Source organism: Balaenoptera physalus (assembly GCF_965194825.1).
Source record: "Balaenoptera physalus genome assembly, chromosome: 14".
NCBI classification, from domain to species: domain Eukaryota; kingdom Metazoa; phylum Chordata; class Mammalia; order Artiodactyla; family Balaenopteridae; genus Balaenoptera; species Balaenoptera physalus.
The window spans coordinates 12,104,857-12,125,764 of NC_138893.1; the positions used below are offsets into that span (position 1 = coordinate 12,104,857).

Genomic DNA, 20,908 nt, shown 5'->3' on the forward strand with positions numbered 1-20,908 from the left:
CACTAGCCCACCAGGGAACTCCCCATTTGGGATTTATTTTCACATATCGTGTGAGGAAATGTTCTAATCTCATTCTTAGAGCATTTAGCTGTCCAGTTTTCTCAGCAGAAGAGACTGTCTTTTCTCCATTGTGTATTCTTTCCTCTTTTGTCATAGTTCAAGTGTGTAGGTTTACTTCTGGGCTCTCTATTCTGTTCCATTGATCTATGTGTCTGTTTTTGTGCCAGTACCATGGTGTTTTGATTACTGCAGCTTTGTAGTATAGTCCAAAGTCAGAGAGTGTGATACCTCCAGCTTTGCTCTTTATTCTCAAGATTGCTTTGGCAATTTGGGGTTTTCATGGTTCCATATGAATTTTAGGACTATCTGTTCTAGTTCTGTGAAAAATGTCATGGGTATTTTGATAGGAATTGCATGAAATCTGTTGATTGTTTTGGGTAGTATGGACATTTTCATAATATGAATTCTTTCAATCCAAGAACACACAATATCTTTCCATGTCTTTTATCATTTTCAAATTCCTTCATCAATATTTTATAGTTTCCAGAGTCTAGGTCTTTCACCTCCTTGGTTAAGTTTATTCTTAGGTATTTTATTCTTTTTGATGTGATTGTAAAGGGGATTGTTTCCTTAATTTCTCTTTGTGATAGTTCATTATTAGTGTATAGAAAAGCAACAGATTTCTGTACATTCATCTTGTATCCTGCAACTCTCCCCAGTCTTTTTGATATTAAGTTTACCCAAAATTTGGCAAGTGGTACCTTTTTCCAGCAGTTTTTGAGTCCTCTGGATATGTCCTTATCAGCTTTTGAGCACTTTCTTGCTTTCTAGCCCAACAAGTTAGTCCACACTTAGCTTATACATTTTCTACCCCAGCCCTGGAAAAACCAGTCATTACTCTAAGGAGCCCTGATCCTTTTGGTGGGAAATGGCATTTGGAATCCAAGATTTGGGGAAGCTATAGTTATATTTATTGCTTTGGGGTTGTCTTTGCTTCTAGGCCCTTTCAGTAGACAGAGCTAGGGGAGCATATCTACCTATCTATCTAGCAGTCGTCTACTGAGAGTTGTTCTGAAACCTTTATAATCTGATCCAAATTAAAGGATTCTTCTTCTCCTTCACCTGCTCCACATTTGTATCTCTTTTTTTCCCACAGTGAGAACTCTGGTTCCCAACAATATCATTTTTTCAATCCTAAAATATGCACAGGAATTACTACTCCCATACCTCAACCAAAAGAAAATCTTTTGGTTAAGTTCAAGATTGTTTTGTGTTTTTGTTGTTATTATTATTATTATTTTAAGAATACAGCAGTAATGTGCTGTGAGAGTGTTGTTTTCTAAAGTTACTTGAATTAATTATTTAAACATTTTTTTATTGAGATATAATTGACATATAATATCACATTAGATTATGGTTTATGATGTAATGATTCAATATTTGTATAGGATTATTCCTTTTTTAAAAATACTTATTTTATTTATTTATTATTTATTTTATTTATTTATTTTAGCTGCACCGGGTCTTAGTTGCAGGATCTTCGTTGCGGCATGTGGACTTCTTAGTTGCGGCACACAGGATCTTTAGTTGCAGCATGCGGACTTCTTAGTTGTGGCATGCAAACTCTTAGTTGTGGCATGCATGCAGGATCCAGTTCCCCGACCAGGGATCCATCCCGGATCCTCTGCATTGGGAGTGCAGAGTCTTACCCACTGGACCGCCAGGGAAGTCCCTAGGAATAATTCTTTATCTTTGATGTTTGAAATTGGATTAAATTGTTGTCTTTAGAGACGTTGGCAAGAACATTTTCAGTGGAGTGTTGGGGAGTAGCAGCCAGATTGCTGTGGGTCTAAGAAGCAATGGGAGTTGAAGGAATGAAGACAGGTTGTAAAGACAGTTCTTTCACGCAGGGAGTGAGAAATAGTACAAATCCAGTATCTGGAGAGAGATGTGGAGTCAAGGGAGGCTTATCCTTCCATGAAGTTTGGAAGAATCTTGAGGTTGGGGCTGTGATTTGAATTCCCCCTTGGTCCCTGGTGTGATGCTTCGCACACAGTGGATAGTCAACTCACTCTTCCCATTAATGAAATCTAACTCATACGGGGATACACAATTTTGGTAGAGCATATAACAGTCTGTGGTCGGGCCCATTTCAGTATACTCACCACAGTGTGGTGGCCTGGATCCAGATCATTAAAAATGGAGCTTGAAAACCAAGGTGTTACTCTTAGTATTGAATTGCCTTAAAGTTCAAATTTTGCCGTCATTTCCAAGATAACCTTTGTTTTATTACTTAGATGGCAATTATCTTTTTCTTTGTGGTATTTATTTAATAAATACAACTTTTTTCCCTACCATGGGAAACTTATATTTAAAATGAAAAGACCATTGGCTCAAATAAAAATGATTTTACCTCATTCATTGATATCGGCTGATCTTAAATATAGAAAACAAATGTAGAAGTTCTGGGGCTGTGAGGGACCTTAGGTATTTTCTATATTGGATTATGTGTATGTTTTAGTTCCTTTCTCCAAATCTTTACCATCTCAAAAGAAAATCAAGAGAGCTAATAGTTATTTCCCATTGGTTTTCCTTATCTTTTGATAATTTATTCTTCCTTTCAAGACTGCAACTCGATACCTAATAATCGGGGAAGAATGAAAATCCCAGAAAATAAGAAACATCCCTGGGAATCTCTGAAACAAATATTTTACCAAGAAAACAATTGTCTGGCTTATTTCATAATAATTTTTTCTTATTCTATATTAACATTTCTGACTGTCTAGGCAAGCAATAAAAACATTTGCTCTGTAGCTCTTTTTTTTTTTTTTGTAGCTCTTTACTGACCTCAAAACACCACATCTGAATTTATTGTTCCATGGTATTGATGAATGATACGTAGATAATGATGATGATGATGATGACGTTGATGGTGATGGTGATAAATGACACTAGCATGTGGGTGCTTATTAGGTACCAGAAAATGCATTAGTACAATAATTAATTAATCCTGTTAGGAGCTATATTCCTATTTCACAGAAGAAATGGACATTTATGAAGCCTAAATAACTTCCCTGAGGTTGCAGAATTGTTAAATTGAGAAAAATTTACAACATATAGACACGCATTACTATCATAAATGTTTATTTATTCACCAAGATTTTTGAGCATCTATTTGCTGGATACCAGGCTAGGTATTGAGAGTAAAATGGAGAACAAGACAGACCCGGTTCCTGTCTTCATGGAACCGACCATCTTTACATGGCTCTTGTGAATAAGTGAGAATCAATAAGAAAACTATAAACACCTTGAAAAGTGACAGAAATAGACAATTGACACAGAGATATATACACACATACATATATATATCAAATATACACATGAATGATTATTTTACTAACAGTCCAAGAAGTACATATTAAAATAATGTGATGTTGGCATATCTAGGTTACAAAGATTTAAAAGGTAGTACCTAATGAGCTTTAAATAAATAACCATTCTCAAAAATTCAGAGGGATATAGGTACAAGATGAGTCACTGTTTGTTATAGCAAAAGACTAGAAACAGGTATCGACTGATAGAGAACGAGATAATGAATTATGTGTGATGCATCCACACCTCGGAGCACTGTAGTTGTGACAAAGGGAACGGGGAAGCAGACTGCTGCAGAGTGATCTCCAGGATCTATTATTAAGTACAAAAAAAGCAGAAGCTAAAATGAGACTAAAAATGAGGAAGGAAATAAGAAGCATATATCTAGTTGCGTTTTTTTTTTTCAAGAAGACACAATAAAAGGATAAATTAAAACAAAGCTAATAGAACAGTAAAGGAAATAGAAAGACTGAGGGATGGCAACAGAGCTGGAAACAAGAAATGAATCTTTTTTTTTTTAACATCTTTATTGGCGTATAATTGCTTTACAATGTTGTGTTAGTTTCTGCTGTGTAACAAAGTGAATCGGCTATATGTATACATATATCCCCATATACCCTCCCTTTTGCGTCTCCCTCCCACCCTCCCTATCCCACCCCTTTAGGTGGTCACAAAGCACCGAGCTGATCTCCCTGTGCTATGCGGCCGCTTCCCACTAGCTATCTATTTTACATTTGGTAGTGTATATATGTCCATGCCACTCCCTCACTTTGTCCCAGCTTATTACCCTTCCCACTCCCCGTGTCCTCAAGTCCATTCTTACGTCTGTGTCTTTATTCCTGTCCTACCCCTAGGTTCATTAGAACCATTTTTTTTTTTTTTTTAGATTCCGTATATATGTGTTAGCATACGGTATTTGTTTTTCTCTTTCTGACTTGCTTCACTCTGTATGACAGACTCTAGGTCCATCCACCTCACTACAAATAACTCAATTTCGTTTCTTTTATGGCTGAGTAATATTCCATTGTATATATGTGCCGCATCTTCTTTATCCATTCATCTGTCGATGGACACTTAGGTTGCTTCCATGTCCTAGCTATTGTAAATAGTGCTGCAATGAACATTGTGGTACATGACTTTTTTTGAATTATGGTTTTTTCAGGGTATATGCCCAGTAGTGGGATTGCTGAGTCATATAGTAGTTCTATCTTTAGTTTTTTAAGGAACCTCCAGTCCTCCATAGTGGCTGTATCGATTTACATTCCCACCAACAGTGCAAGAGTGTTCCCTTTTCTCCACACCCTCTCCAGCATTTATTGTTTGTAGATTTTTTGATGATGGCCACAAGGAATGAATCTTGTTTGGTAGTTTGGTGGCATACTCAAAAAAGATTTCAGATGACTTTATACACAGAGTTTCTAGGCCTACTGGGATATAACCTAAAGATGAAAAACACCACTGAAAAATCTTAAATTGCGTTTGGTTACCTTATTGTCATCAATAAGATTTTATATTATTTTTTTGAAATTATTATATATAGATAAAGACAATAAAATTATGTTAATATTTTCAGGAATCAAGATTTCAGCAATAAGAGAAAACAGGTACACATCAAGTCACAGAAGTTACTTAGAGCCTTGTAATCTTCCATTTGAATTGGAAATACCCATCTGAAATCATGATTTATTTTTTCTAAAAATAAAATGCATATTTTTTTTAGCTGTGTCTATCTAACCACCTGGAAGCAATGATAATCCAATAAGGATGTACAAATCTCACACACTCAGATTCTGGTCTCTATTTAAAAAAAATATTCGTTTATTTATCTGGCTGCGCTGGGTCTTAGTTGCGGCAGGTGGGATCTTTGTTGCCATGTGTGGGATCATTGTTTTTTTTTTTTTTTTTTTACTTGCTGCAGCTGGGGTCTTTTTTAGTTGTGGCATGCGGGATCTAGTTCCCTGACCAGGGATCGAACCTGGGCCCCCTGCATCGGGAGCGTGCAGTCAGCTGCTGGATCACCAGGGAAGTCCCAGATTTTGGTCTCTAAACACCATTTCCTTCTAAAAGGAAGTAGGGCTCTTTGGAGAAGTGGCCCATTCCAGGTCTGGGCCAGAAAATGTACACGAGGAGCCTAAGGTCAAAGAAGCTGTGGCAGAATACTAGGGTCACGTTGAAAGGCTTGCGGGGGGGGTAAACTTGTAGACGCTGGCCCAAGGTGGGTCAGTTTGAGCACCCATGAGGTTATAGCATAATGCTGTGCATTTAGGAGTGGAGTGCATCCTATAGGAAGACAAGACATTAATGCTGTCACACGGGAGCTGTACTGGATGCGAAAGGGCTCAGCTCTCCCCCCTGGCGTAGCTGGTATGTCAGCAGCAAGACTTGCCCCCAGGCCTGCGACCAGTCTGTGGTTAGCCCCAGGGTGGGGTGGAGGGGAGGGCCTCAGTGTCTCCAGCTGTGAGGAACTGGAGAAGCAGCGTTGACACCAAGGAAGAGACATACCACCCTACGCATATCCCTTGGTTATCAGAAAATCTTCCCTTCTTAGCAATCTCCACTCCCTTTGCGCAGAGGTACACCCCCTGTTCCCACGACCAGGCCCAATTCCTTAAGCCCTTTCCTTGCTCTGACTCATGAGATTGGGGCCCATGGTCCCCCTTTCCCTCATCCAGTGCGTCTCTTGGTGCTGGTCTCCTGACGTGACGTCACTGCTGCAGGATGCTCTCTGTCTCACAAGCCCCATATTTGTCATCTCAGGAGCACTTACCAAGCAGCCAGTGTGGGAGCCCCGACTCCTCACTGTGAGTCAGCGACTTCCCGGGACTTCTCCCTACACTTGGCTTTGTCAACTCCTGAGGAAAGCACAGTTTGTCCTTGCCACTGTTTGGGAGCCTTGAAAACGTGTGTGACGGAGGTCAGGGCTCGACAAAATTGCTGAAGCCAGGAAAGGCCATGATGCTGACTGTGGATCAGGGACTGTGGGATGTACAAGAGGAGACTCAGCCCTTGCATTCAAGAAGTTTATCTAAAAAACAGTACAAATTAACTTATTTACAAAGCAGAAAAAGACTCACAGACATAGAAATCAAACTTACGGTTACGGAAGGGGAAAGGCGGGGGAGGGATAAATTAGGAGTATGGGATTAACATATAAACACCACTATATATAAGATAGATAAACACACAGGGAACTCCACTTCGCTGTACAGTAGAAACTAACACAACATTGTAAAACAACTATACCCCAATTAAAAAAAAAAAGAAACTAATTTATAATAAAAAAATAGATAAACAACAAGGACCTACTGTATAGCACAGGGAACTATATTCAATATCTTGTAATAACCTATAATGGAAAAGAATCTGAAAAATTATATATATATAATTTTGCTGTACACCTATAAATAACACAATATTGTAAATCAACTATACTTCAATTAAAAAAAGCTTAAAAGCGAAAAAAAAGGGTTATAATTACCGGAAAGGAGAGTCCATAAAAGTGAGAGAACCTTCTATGAGTGGCACAAATCACAGCTGATTTGGAAATCAGAGTGCTTACCACATAGTATTCACTAAACCATTTACCAACAATGAAGATCAATGAACATCAATGAAGAATGGTAAACATAACCTGTGATGTTGCAAAGAAAGGTGTATCCTGACTTTTCTCCTCATGTCCTTGTCATTCATTGCTTCTTTGTGTTCTTTCCTTGGCTTCATTGCCCCTTTTCCCTTCAACTTGGGCCTTCTCTTCAAGCGTATCTCTGCATTTCATTATCTTCTCTTTCCCTTGAGTCCAGCTAGTCTGGTGGCTTCGCCTGTCGCATCTGTGCTAAGGGTACGCACCTGCCCTCACCCAGATTCCTGCTCCGTGTCTTGCATTGTCCATTTTCCTGCACCATATTCGCCGTCCAGCTTCCCCACGAAGCCCTTGCCAACAGCTCCTGTGCCCCGTGATGTCCTCCACCTCTCACTGGCTGGCCTCACGCTCAGTGGGAGTGTCTACCTGAGAGAGCCCTTCGGTTGCGTGTCACTTTGTATTGCTTGTACACCATCTTAACCTCATCTCGACATCTAGGTAGTTTACTCCTGAGGCCACTTTGGTTTGGGGTTTTGCCCTTGGTGGGGAACAGCAGAGCACACTCTTGTTAATCAGTGATCAAGAGTCTGGGGGCTCAGCAGGGCTTCAGCAGAAAAGGTTTAGAACTAGTGTAAGAAGTGCTGGAGAGAGTTAAGTGTAGGTATTTGCATAGGGCAGTGATGTGATTAAAAGGGTGCTTGAGAGGGACTTTCCCGAAAACTGTAGAGCAGAGGTGGGGAGATTAGCACGCAGGGCTCCCACCTGGGATGGAGGGGGGACTGAAATGGCCCAGCAGCATCCTGCCATCTGCTCCTCCCGTCTCTCCAGCCTCATCTCACTCCATCCCTCCTCCCTCTCAGTGGTGCAGGCAGCTGCACCCTCTGAGGCCACTTTAGCTTTTGCGCACTGTTCCCACTGCCTGAAGTCTCCCCACTCGCCCTTCCAGGGTGACTCTAGTTCATCTTTCAGTGCTCAAGTTAAATGCCATTTCTTCCAGGATTATTCCCTGACACTCCAAACTAAGTTAGGTCCCCTTGCTGGACAAAAATAGATTAATTTTGTAATTAGTTGTAATTAATCTGCGCTATCATGGAAGCCCCTCGAAGACAGATAGTTTGTTTGCATTTGTGTTCACAGCTCTCTCCCCAGCGCCAAGCACAGTGCCTGGCAGGGAGTATGTGCAACAAGTCCTTGAGAAAGGCTGAGTAGGGAGCTTGATCGTTTCTGTGATCCAGCTAGTTGTCTGGGGCTGTGACTTGTAACTTACTCTGGGCAACGGACACTTGTTGAATGGATACACCTTGATCTGGGGAGAGAGCCTGGGAGAATCAGTGGACTCCTGATGAACTGGTCCTGCTTAACTTCCGTGTTCAGACAGAGGAGCCCGGTGTGATTTGGTCGTTCATGTTTCTTGGTTGGAAATTGCCGTATATCATCAAAAGTGTCATAAAATAATAATTACATTTAAAAATTGTGATAAAATGCACATAAAATTTACCATCTTAATCTTTATTTATTTATTTTTGGCTGTGTTGGGTCTTCGTTTCTGTGCGAGGGCTTTCTCTAGTTGTGGCAAGCGGGGGCCACTCTTCATCGCGGTGCGCGGGCCTCTCACTATCGCGGCCTCTCTTGTTGCGGAGCACAGGCTCCAGACGCGCAGGCTCAGTAATTGTGGCTCACGGGCCCAGCTGCTCCGCGGCAAGTGGGATCTTCCCAGACCAGGGCTCGAACCCGTGTCCCCTGCGTTGGCAGGCAGACTCTCAACCACTGCGCCACCAGGGAAGCCCTAGCATTATGTTCTTAAGATGTATCGTGTTGTAGCATGTGTCAAAAGTCCCTTCCCTTTTAAGTTTGAATAATATTTTATTATATATATATATATATGTCTATCACTTTTTGTGTATCCATTCATCCATTGATAGACACTTGGGTTGCTTCCACCTCTTGACTATTGTGAATAATACTGCTGTGAAAATGGGTGTACTCTTGAGGACCCTGCCCTCAATTCTTTTGGGTCAGATAGTTATTCTATGTTTAATTTTTTGAGGAAGTGCCACATAGTTTTCCATAAATAATAACTTTAAAATTAAAAAATAGGAGCTTACCATAGGTAGCCTTTCCAAGTAGTCACTTTGTAAGATTACTTATTTATTCCAACAATCCTGCCATTGATCCTGTTGGTCTCAGACGTTTCTTTTAGCAGGGCCTCTGCAGTTTCTGCTGGTTTGGGACGCAGAATGTGTAAAGAAAAAGGTTAGCAGTTCAACTCATTTTTGCCTCACTGTTCCTTCTAAAAAGCACTATTACTGACTGATTTCAATCTTTTGCCCAAAAATTTTGAAGATTTTGAAGACTATTGCTTAAAAATTAAAACGTAACATTATAATTCATTACATTTAAATATTAATTAAAACCCATTTTAAATTTTGTGACACTAAACATTTTTTATATCATTTGGGGTTTTTTTTTTTTTAATACCTCTTTTTTATGGCCTTGCCACACGGCTTGTGGGAATCTAAGTTCGAACCGGTACCCTTGGCAGTGAAAGCATAGAGTCCTAACCACTGGATTGCCAGGGAATTCCCTATTATTTAGGGTTTTTTTAAAATATAAATTTATTTTATTACTTATTTTTGGCTGCATTGGGTCTTCGTTGCTGTGCACAGGCTTTCTCTAGTTGTGGTGAGCGGGGGCTACTCTTTGTTACGGTGCGTGGAGTTCTCATTGCGGTGGCTTTTCTTGCTGTGGAGCATGGGCTCTAGGCACGCTGGCCTTAGTAGTTGTGGCACGCGGGCTCAGTAGTTGTGGCTCGCGGGCTCTAGAGCACAGGCTCAGTAGTCGTGGCACATGGGCTTAGTTGCTCCGTGGCATGTGGGATCTTCCCGGACCAGGGCTCGAACCCGTGTCCCCTGCATTGGCAGGCGGATTCTTAACCACTGCGCCACCAGGGAAGTCCCATTATTTAGGTTTTGAAGGCACCTAAAGCACAAGGAGTCAGGGGACTTGCTGATTATGAATTCGACCTTCCAGGAGTAAGTTGATGGCTTTGCCAAGACAGAAGTATTTCTAAAATTCCTTATGAAAAAATGAATATGTAAGTTTAGATTTATATATCAAGTATAGCAATGATCAGGTATAGTTTATATTATGTAAACATTCGCATTATGGGAGCCTCATTTTAAATTCTAAATAACATTTTCTTCTATTAGGAAACACGTGACATTATATTCAATGATAGTCAAGCTCAGTATCAGTACAAATTTATGGCTGAGCTGACATCACTTTGAGGTTGAGGTTGACATCACTTTGCCTTTAATGAGCTTACTGACTGATTCATCCTATTCATCTCAGTGTACATTAAAGACGTTACTAAAATGTTAACTCTTACCAGGGCCATCTGAAATCAAAAGGACAACATGAATCTAGATTTCTTGACTATGCTAAGCATTCATTGACTAAGCTATGCACTGAATATTCTTTATGAGAAGAGAAGAGAAGAGAAAAGAAGAGAGGAGAGGAGAGAAGAGAAGAGGGCATTAGACAATTGTAGGTGCCAGCTTCTGAAGTTGTTTTCAAAGCATTTAAGGCCCACGAAGATTCTCATTTTAATGACACTGCCTTAAATCTACCTCTGCAACCTTTGGCTATTTTTCTATCTTATTATTCCCTGTAGCACTACCTTGATAATCTAGACATTTGCCTGCTACTTTTCTATCCAGTATTTCCCTCATGAAAGTTACACACAAAACAAGAGGTCCAGGAACTCAAAGAAATGAGAACAGATGTAATAAGAAACAGACAGCAGACTCAAAGGAAGCCAAATAGCAGGCCTGAGAGAAAGCATTGTATTCTCCTTTGTGTCCATCTTACTTTGCATGATACAAGTGCAGGTAGAGCTGTCTTTCGGGGATGAGTCATATTTCTAGATTCCGCCCACCTCATCATTTTTAAACGTGATGTATTTGCAAGACTGGCCTACTTCTAAGGGGCAGTGCATTGAGGTGCCTCTCATATTCTGTCTGGCAGTTTCATACATGGTAGCATGCATTCTCACATGTCTGGCTCTGGGAGTTCTTGCCCCGTATTCTCAGGACCCAAACTTATGCTATACTTATTCCAGTTCTCAACATATAGCTGGAAGATCTAGATTTTCTGAGAAAACATTAAATTTGCTTAATTTTTAACAAAATATTTATTTATCTGGCTGCGTCGGGTCTTAGTTGCGGCATGCAGGATCTTCGTTGTGGCAGGCAGGCTTCTCTCTGGTTGCGGCGGGCAGGCTTAGTTGTCCCACGGCATGTGGGATCTTAGTTCCCCGACTAGGGATCGAACCCACGTCCCCTGCATTGGAAGGCAGATTCTTAACCACTGGACCACCAGGGAAGCCCCTGCTTAATTCTTTTAATAAAGGAAATTCATAAAATATTTAATGGACTGTTAATCCAGGATCTGCAAACCTATAAATCCCTTCAAATATATAAATGCAGAGAAGTGACTGTAATTCTCTATCTTATGGCCTGATTTCTGGTATACAGACCTGTTCCCAGGCCCCCAAGGAATTACAGTTTACTTAGATAGGAATCAAGGGTCCTACTTGAATGAGGTTGTTGGGACTAATGCCTTGACACAGATAAAATATTCAGCACTTAGCTGCTGAATGAATGAATGGAGCATGGGTGGCTGGGTGGACAAAACCCTTGTCTCTTAATTTGACAAAATGGGTGAACAAAACGGGATCTCTCTCATCTCCGAAGCAGCTAAGACAACTCAAATTGCTCCATCTGCACTCTGTGTTTTTGGAATAACTTAGGATCTTCTAATAGTCACAGATCTGATCAGGCTTCCAGAAATGTGAACCAAGAAGTTGCAAAGCCTGTGTCTGCCCCAGATGGCACGAATGCCCATGTTAGGCAGTTCTCCAGGGCCAGAGGGAATACTCTGCGTGCATCAGCAGCATGTCAGTACGGCTTGAGGGGTGTGTAGATGTCCAAATCCAATGGGAGTCTTATGTTTGGCAGATGCAAAAACATTTTCCAAATTACTCGAAGCTTAAGCTTTAGCAGGAAAACCCATTTTCCTTTAACCACATTGATGTAATAGTTCTAAATTCTTCTGGGCAGCGTGTTATCATTGAACATTTTCTTTTTACTTCTAGATGTCTTATTATGTTTTTTTTTTTTAAATCAGTATTCTAATGTGCAGTACAGCTATGTGCATTTTAGAATAAATGTTGAAAAGAAAGATTTCACTGGTTTTCAAAGAGAAATATTTTTACATTTCCTGATTAAATTTCCCCATAACACCTCTTGAATTTTATTTTTTACTGAAGTATAGTTGATTTACTATCTTATTATGTTTTTGTAGGGATAGCCTTAGAGATAGCTGAGGTGTGTGTGTGTGTGTCTCATGGGTGACTTGCTTTTTTATAGTTAATTTTTTGTACTTTTACTTTTCTAACACCATTTAAGCTGTCACTTCTTATGTCTTGTTACATTTTTGTGCTTACGTCTATTCATTCCTCATTCCCCCCTTCTAATTTCTGCTCTGGGCTGGGAAGCCAAATTTGTTAGGCTTATTATGTGCCACATAAATGAATTATGCGTAGCTCAAGATCACAGAGCTTCCCAGTGGAGCCTTGAGTGGCTCCCCTTCCAGTCAAGTGCATAAACATTATGCATAGACTTGGTGGCCCAATGAATAGCACCTCCCTTTTCTGAGTCACTTCAGGGAGACACAGAGTCAAGCAGATGGAGTTCAAATATCACCTTTATAGCAAATGAAGCTGATGTTTGCAAATGGACTTGCTAATTGTGAACCCCAGAGTTACAGAGGTTCACCTACTCAGTCAGGTGAAGTACCTTTATGAAATACACATGGATAAAGATTGAAGCACCCCCCGCCCCGCAAAGTGTCCTTTAGGTATGCATACTGAAATCCTCAAAAGTGGTTTATTCTCACTGGACACCAGCCTTATTTATAGGTAGTCCTCACTCAGCCAGATGATTGGTCTCTCCAGGCTACTCAAGAGATGGAAAGGCCCGTCAGCCTGCAGTTCAAAACCAGAGTGGCATAAAATGGTGCAGCCACTAGAGAAATGTGGCTATGACTGTTCCTCAAAAAATTAAACATAGAATTACCACATAATCCAGCAATTTCACCTTTGGGTATATACCTCAAAGGATTGAAAGCAGGGTCTCGAAGAGATATTTACACATCCGTGTTCATGGCAGCATTATTCACAATAGCCAAAGGGTGGAAAAACCCAAATGTCCATCAACAGATGAATGCCGCTACAAAATGGGGAATGTACATATAATGGAATATTATTCAGCCTTATAAAAGAAGGAAATTCTGACACATGCTACAACATGGATGGACCTTGAAGACATCAAGTTAAGTGACATAAACCAGTCACAGAGGGACAGATACTGTATGATTCCACTTACATGAGGTCCCTAGAAAAGTCAGATTCATAGAGACAGAGAGTGGAATGGTGGTTGCCCAGAGTAGGGGGTTGGAGGGAATGTGGAGTTAGCGTTTAGTGAGTAGGAAGTTTCAGTTTGGGAAGGTGTAAAAATTCTGTGGATGTATGGTGGTGATGTTGCATACCAATATGAATAGACTTAATGCCACTGAACTGTACACTTTGAAATGGTTAAGGTGGTAAATTTTATGGTATATGTATTTTGCCACACTAAAAGAGTTTTGTAAAAGAAAGAATGGTGACTGAGAGAGAGCCAGAGCTTTCATATGAGCTCAAGAAACAGAGTTGCATGGGTTGCATGGGGAGAACTGTGAACTGTGCAGGTGTCCACACAGGCAGGTGCTTCTAGAAGATGCCAAATCCCGAGAAATCCAGTTTTTCGAGAAATACAGATGACCATATTTGTAATGCCTAGTTGGTAAAAGGTTATTTTTCATGAAATTTTGTCCAAAAGTTTGGTCAAATGAATGATTATACTACTAGTTATCTTAATAATGGGTCAGAAAACAACATATAGCTCATCTTTGACTAAAAATATAATTCTGAAAAAAGTTGCCTCTTATGGTTAATAAGGATGTGTTAAAATGATAAGTTCATGGAAACAAGAAAAAATTGTGATTTACCTCAGAACAAGTAAACCTCTATTCAAGATCTGAATATACCTTATATCAGGGGGAAAAATCTGGGATCGAAATTAAATACAAATTTAAAACTGCTCATTCATGACAGATTTCTTCCTAAACCCCCTTCCTTTCCTTGCATGCATACTTATAGGAGAGAACATTCTAGAAGCTGGAGATCTTTTGTTGACTGAGCATAATGAGGTCAGCAGAAAAATGGCCTTGATAGTAATTTTCAGTGATGTTCCTGGGAATGTAGAATTGGGGGAATATGAGCAGAGCTTTAATTATATGGCATAAAAAAGGGGACATGTAGAGGATGCTAGATTCCATTTGGAGGGTCTCCTGAAGGGAGAGGTTTTTAAAGGAATCATGAGAGCAGAGAATTTGGGGAGGAATAATGTGCCATGAGTCATGTGCTGTGAAACCTTTCCTCTCGCCAAGGAAATTTTCAGTAAAATGTCTATCTCTCACTACGGTCTGGTGCGGCGTAGGGGCTTTTCAGTGGTGTGACAAAGTGCTAAGTGGTCCTTCATCGAGGATGAGACAGGACCTGTTCTCACCTGGGTTGCAAACTAGTTACTAATGTTCATGTTAGCTTCAACTTCAAACTTCTTGCCTTCTCTTAATTCCAACATTACTAAGCTTGTGGTGTAGCCCATACTTATGAGAATAAACTGAAAAGTAATATCTCTTCTTATTGTGGCAAGTCAGTTTTTTTCCAAATGAATTTCCCCAATATCCATATATAATCTTTTCTCTCTCCCCCTTCTTTCCTAGCCTTCTTTTCCCAATGCCTTAGAGTTTTTATCTCTAACCTTGAATGGAAGCTTCCCCATAAAATGGAACCCCCAATATTAATTTAGGTGAAACCATGCTAGCTGCCACGCCCCAAATCTCAGTGGTTCAGTGAATCAAAGGTTTATTTCTCACTTCTATTAATGTCCATCTTGGGTCTGTAAGGGCCTTGTCCCATGGAGTCACCCAGGAGCCCAGGCGGAAGGAAGCTCTATTGTCTTGTAGATGGATCTGGAAAACATGGCCTCTGAGATTATCAACTAAAGAGGAGGAGAGGGGCATGGAGGAGGCACCAGCTCATAATTGTTTAGACTTAGTAGTGACACTGGCCACTTCTACTTATGGTCCGTTGGCCAAAAGTAGGCACATGGGCCCAGCCTGACTGCAAGGGAGGCTGGGAAATGTAGGAGAGCCTGTGGGGTATTTAGTGAGCACTTTCTCTGCTACCCCTACTAATTGGAATACTATGAGACCCAAGCTACATTATAATTCAAACAACTTTTGAATATAATTTGTATATGACAGGGAATTCCTTGGTGGTCCAGTGGTTAGGACTCTGTGCTTATGGTGCAAGGGGCATGAGTTCCATCCCTAGTCAGGGAACTAAGATCCCACTAGCACAGCCAAAAAATAAGAAAATAAATAAAATAAAATAAAATAAAATAATTCTCCTTTGAAACATAATTTGTATATGACAGTTTGCTAATCTATTCTCGTAGACATTTGCTGGGGTTTATTTTTTATTAAAAACTTTTTTATCTGCCTCCTTTTTCTCCCCACTTTTACTGAGAAATAATTGACACACAACACTGTATAAGTTTAAGGTAGACATCCTGATGGTTTGGTTTACATATACTGTGAAATGATTATGACAGCTAAGCATAGGCTCAGTTAGCATGCATCATCTCATATAGATACAGTACAAAGAGAAGAAAAAAATTCTTGCGATGAATTAGGATCTACCCTCTTAACAACTTTCCTATCTGTCATACAGCAATGTTAATTATAGTCATCATACACATTGCATCCTTAGTACTTATTACTCTTGTAAGTTTAGACCTTTTCACCACCTTCCTTCAGTTTCCCTTCTCCCACCCCCCATCTCTGGTAACTACAAATCTGATCTCTTTTTCTAGAAGTTTGGTGTTTTCCTTTTTGTTTTAAACTAATATAAATTTGTATTTCACTTATATTTAAATAAATTTCATGTAAGTGAGATCATGCAGTATTTGTCTTGTCTTTCTCTGACTTACTTCAGTTAGCATCATGTTGGTTTTAGCATTTGCTGGGTTTTATTGCTTCTTTATCAGTTTCTTCAAACTTACTCTCTAGCTTTAGCCTACATTTATCGATATTATTATTTTTAAAGTTTATTTATATTTTATTGAAGCACGGTTGATTTACAGTGTTGTGTTAATTTCTGGTGTACAGCAAAGTGATTCAGTTATATATATATACATTCTTTTTCATATTCGTTTCCATTATGGTTTATCACAGGATACTGAATATAGTTCCCTGTGCTCTACAGTAGGACCTTGTTGTTTATCCATCCTATACATAATAGTTTGCATGTGCTAACCCCAAACTCCCAATCCTTCCCTCCCCCAGCCCCCTCCCCCCTCAGCAACCACAAATCTGTTCTCTATGTCTGTGAGTCTGTTTTGTAAATAAGTTCATTTGTATCATTTTTTTTTTAGATTCCACATATAAGTGATATCATATGATATTTGTCTTTCTCTTTCTGACTTACTTCGCTTAGTATGATCATCTCTAGGTCCATCCTTTTTGCTGTAAATGGCATTATTTCATTCTTTTTTATTAGCCTACACTTTTTTAGACCTGAAATATACAGACATGTTAAGGAAAAGTGATGGGGGCTATTAATGGCCTCTCCTCTCTGTCTCTCTTCAACTTGGCTATATATTCCTTGAGGTTCTTCACAACTTCTCATGAGGAGGTACATGTGTAAATGTGGAACTTATCTGCTTCCAGGGAGGGGAACTGACTTTATATATTATCTATCCATCTAATATTTATCTTATTTAATCATTCTGTCATTCACTTATTTATGAATTCATATTTGTTTGTGGACTTTTATCCGCATGAAATGAAAACAAGTCAGTGATGGTGAAAATTCTTCACTTCGGCTTTTACTGTTGGTGATCGTTTTCTCTTTCTCGGTTGTTCCTTTGGTTTGGCTATTCTGTTTTAGGAACCGTCTTACCCAGATGGTAAATTGTTAGATAGGACCAGGGCAGGTTGTGCAGGGGCTGCATGGGAGCAGAAGGGGGCCGGGCCATGTGGCCTCCGAGCCTAGCTGTGTTCCAGTTGCAGCACTGACTGGAATCATCACTGGGTTTATGAGATCCTTCTGGGAGATGCATTGCTAAAAGGGTCTTGCTGTTTATTGAGGTTGTCCTTAGTATCATCTTGGGACCCTCAGGAATTCATTTCTATCCCAGAAGATAAGAATTTCATTTAGGAAGGACCAGAGAACCTGCCATGGGCCATGGTCTCTGAGAGAAATAGGAAGAGATGTGAGGTATCCTACAGAGTGGGACAATTACATGGATCCCAGTGATTCGTTTTGTTTCTTGAGGGGATTGGACAGAATTGAGCTGACCTTCACCATGATCTCCATGGAGAGATCCTTTGCCACTTTTGGAAATGTCCCTCTCTCTTTGAGAGGCAGTACACCCTCTTATGGCCCTTGCCTACATCATGCCACTAGAGAAGTCCATGGCTTGATGATATTAACCCAGTGGGAAATCAGGGAGGAAAGGAAGGGGACGTTACACTAACCTTTCTCCTTCCCTTTGTTCTCTGCAAGGCTGTTTGTGTTTTGTTGAAGAAAACAGCAGCTCAAAGGCCCTGCTCTGACCTTGAAGACCAGATGTACAGGAAGACCAGACTAGCCTGTAGAAAAGAGCTGGTAGAAAATGGAGACTCTCACTATAATGTATCTTTTGTTCTATGGGGTTCCTGTCTGCAAATCACATGTTGGTCATTGCAGCTAGTACCAGCACCTGAAAAATAAGAAAGACTTTTTTAAAAAATAAAAAGGTAGTAGCTCTTTCTCTTCAGGTATTACGAACAGGAAAAGTTATAAAACTAATAGAATTTGAAATCTCGCCCAATTTATGCTCAATAAATAGTTTAAAAATACTTTCAGATTTAAGATCAGAGGCAATCCTACAAGCAAATACATTTTTTCCTTTCTTTTCTCTTCTCTAGGCTTTTCCTCCAAATGCCATCACTGTATTTTTTTACTGCAGCTCAGTGACGATATTCTTCACAATAATCAAGTTGGTCAGTTATCGCCTACACCTCATGTTTGATAAAGGAGAAGTGATTCAGCAAAGGCCCTCCAGAAAGAAAGAAAAGCCAAATAAAGACAAAGAGGCCATCAGTGACCACATAACCAATCATAAAAATACAGGGTAACATTTCTCATTAATGCATTAGTTCATAATTTAAAGGTTTTAATTTTGATTAAAATAATTTTTCTCATGTATGAGTTGTTTGTGGAAATATGCCAGGAGAGGCAGACACAAATATGTACATTTTTCTTATATTTAAGCATACACTTAGGCATAAAAATGTTGATAATCCAGATGGTTTAACTGACTATTTAATATGACCTTATACCATGCTCTGAAATTTATTTGCATTAGGCTTAACATAGCAAAATATTTCACTTCAGTATTTTTATCTCATCATCTCAGTGCTTAGTGCACACCAGAGTATTTTCAGAAAGAACATTTGTGTTTGTTAATATAAAAGTAATACATTGCATAGAACTAAAATATTGAGAGTAATTCTCAAGTGAGCATTCATCACTATTCTTGGTCTTGATAGTTCCATAAGAGAGCATGTCTTATTTTAAAGTAATGTTTATTAGCTTTTAAAAATAAAATTTGTATACCGTGAATTCTTCCCCTTTTTTATACATATATTTTTTTATTGAAATATAGTTGACTTACAATGTTGTGTTAGTTTCAGGTGTACAACAGAGTGATTCAGTTATGTGTGTGTGTGTATATATATATATTCTTTTTCATATTCTTTTCCCATATAGGTTATTACAAAATATTGAGTATAATTCCCTGTGCTATCCAGTAGGTCCCTGTTGTCTATCTCTTTTATACATAGTAGTGTGTATATGTGACTCCCAAATTCCTAATTTATCCCTCCCCCTCCTTTTCCCCTTTGGCAACCACAAGTCTGTTCTCTGTGTCTGTGAGTCTCTTTCTGTTTCATAGATAGGTTCATTTGTGTCATATTTTAGATTCCACATATAAGTGATACCATATGGTATTTGTCTTTCTCTGTCTGACTTACTTAGTATGATCATCTCTAGGTCCATCCATGTTGCTGCAAATGGCATTCTTTCTTTCTTTTTTTATGGCTGAGTAATATTCCATTGTGTATACCATGAATTGGACAAAGTGGAATCAAGGAAAAAAAATTGTTTGAGGGCTAATGTCAAAAGAGCCATAGTTTTATTTGATAATATCACTGCCCCTGTGTTTCTCATGATGGCTTAGCAATAATGGGCGGATTAACAACGGCAGAAAGGAAGAGGCCAGTCGAACCCTCTCCACGCCTCCCCTCCACGGCAGCTCCAGAGGACAGAGCATAAACTCTCATCACTCGGCCGGGCTCCTGGTTAGTGGTCTGTTTTCTGTTTCACTCTCCTCATGCTGCTGGAGTGTCGATCATGGAAGTGTGCAATGGCGGTGACTGCAGTTTACGCGCACTGGCTGTAAATACTGGCCTTTGGGTGGAAATGACCTGAGGGGAGCACATGGACCATGAGATAAACGCCCAGTCACCCGTCCCAAGCACACCCACCGGCCTTCTCTGCAGTCTGCCTACCCTGCTGGGACTGCACCATGGCCAGAAGAACCCAGAAGCACACCTTCACCGCCCTCCCCCTGCTCCTGTCTGTCGTTCATCTCAATCATCGTACTTGCAACGCCTTCCCCTGGAATCCACTCCACCACTCCACATGAAGTCATACTTAAATCACCTTTTTTCTAGACTCACTTTCTTGGGCTCTATTCACTGTAGTATGAAGTAGCACATTATTTTTTCTCCTTACTTTCTTAATTGCCAAACTCCCTTTTATCACAGCACCGCGGGCTTGGTTGGATGTCTACACTCTAGATATTTTTGTGTCCGTCTTTGCTGCCCATTTTCTCAGTGGACGCTCTGTTGTGTCTTTCCCACGTGCCACTGAGAGAAGCAGTGGCTGCTGCTGGTGTCTGCTGACTGCCTGGAAGTGGGCAGGGAGCTGAGTCACACTGATTGATTTTCGTTGTTTCATTTATTTAGGAGCTGCCAGCACAGGAAACAGTGGAAGATCTCAAAGGTAGAGTGCTTATTCTCGTCGTTGAATATTTTATCACAGCAGTATCCTCAGTGAAGCGAAAAATAATTTTTATAAAGCAGAATGCCAGTGAATTCATTCCGAATTAGCACTGTACCCAAGATTGCAGTTACATTTTACCTTCATTTCTTTAGCTCTTCATTTTCATTATTTCTTATCAGAATTTGTATATCATGTCTGCGTTCAGACTGTGATATTGTATTGATCATATTTCATTGTCTTTTCTCCAGTCTGTGACTCCTTTCATATAGCTCATAATAGCAGATATAAAATAGGATAAATTCATCATCGACACAGTATGCTTTTTATTATAGTACTTACACTGAAAAATGACAGAGGAAATGACGTTGCGTTCCGTGTATATGCATTTCTGTCAAGTTACAAATTTTGTTCCTGAGATTTTCTTTTAACCCTCCCACCACAAATATTTGTTTTACTTTTTTACTAAGATTTCATTTTATTGTCTTTTGATTGTCTTCAGAAGACTTAGAAAAGAACTTCTGGAGGCCTGAATGAACCCCTTCCTTTCTCTGCATTGAAAAACTTCTGCTGAGTTCTCATTATTCTTAGCATAAAATCCAAGCTGCTTTTGCTTGTCGAGCCTTATATATCAATATTTTGGACCCTCCCTGCCTTGGTTTAGAAGGATTAAGTAATTTGCC

The 20,908-nt window shown here is 39.8% G+C and overlaps 1 protein-coding gene across 3 annotated transcripts in view; it reads left to right on the forward strand.

The window, feature by feature from the left end:
• The window catches only part of PCNX2 (pecanex 2), a 291,197-nt gene that overhangs the window by 11,686 nt on the left and 258,603 nt on the right, over window positions 1–20,908 (forward strand). For 2 of the 3 annotated variants that reach the window (XM_082422950.1, XM_082422951.1), the window contains exons 2-4: window positions 18,089–18,294; window positions 19,402–19,522; window positions 20,192–20,228. In XM_082422950.1, the coding sequence (XP_082279076.1) occupies window positions 18,089–18,294; window positions 19,402–19,522; window positions 20,192–20,228 (364 nt within the window). The remainder of the gene's footprint in view (window positions 1–18,088; window positions 18,295–19,401; window positions 19,523–20,191; window positions 20,229–20,908) is intronic. The other variant, XM_082422952.1, reaches the window with a different exon arrangement.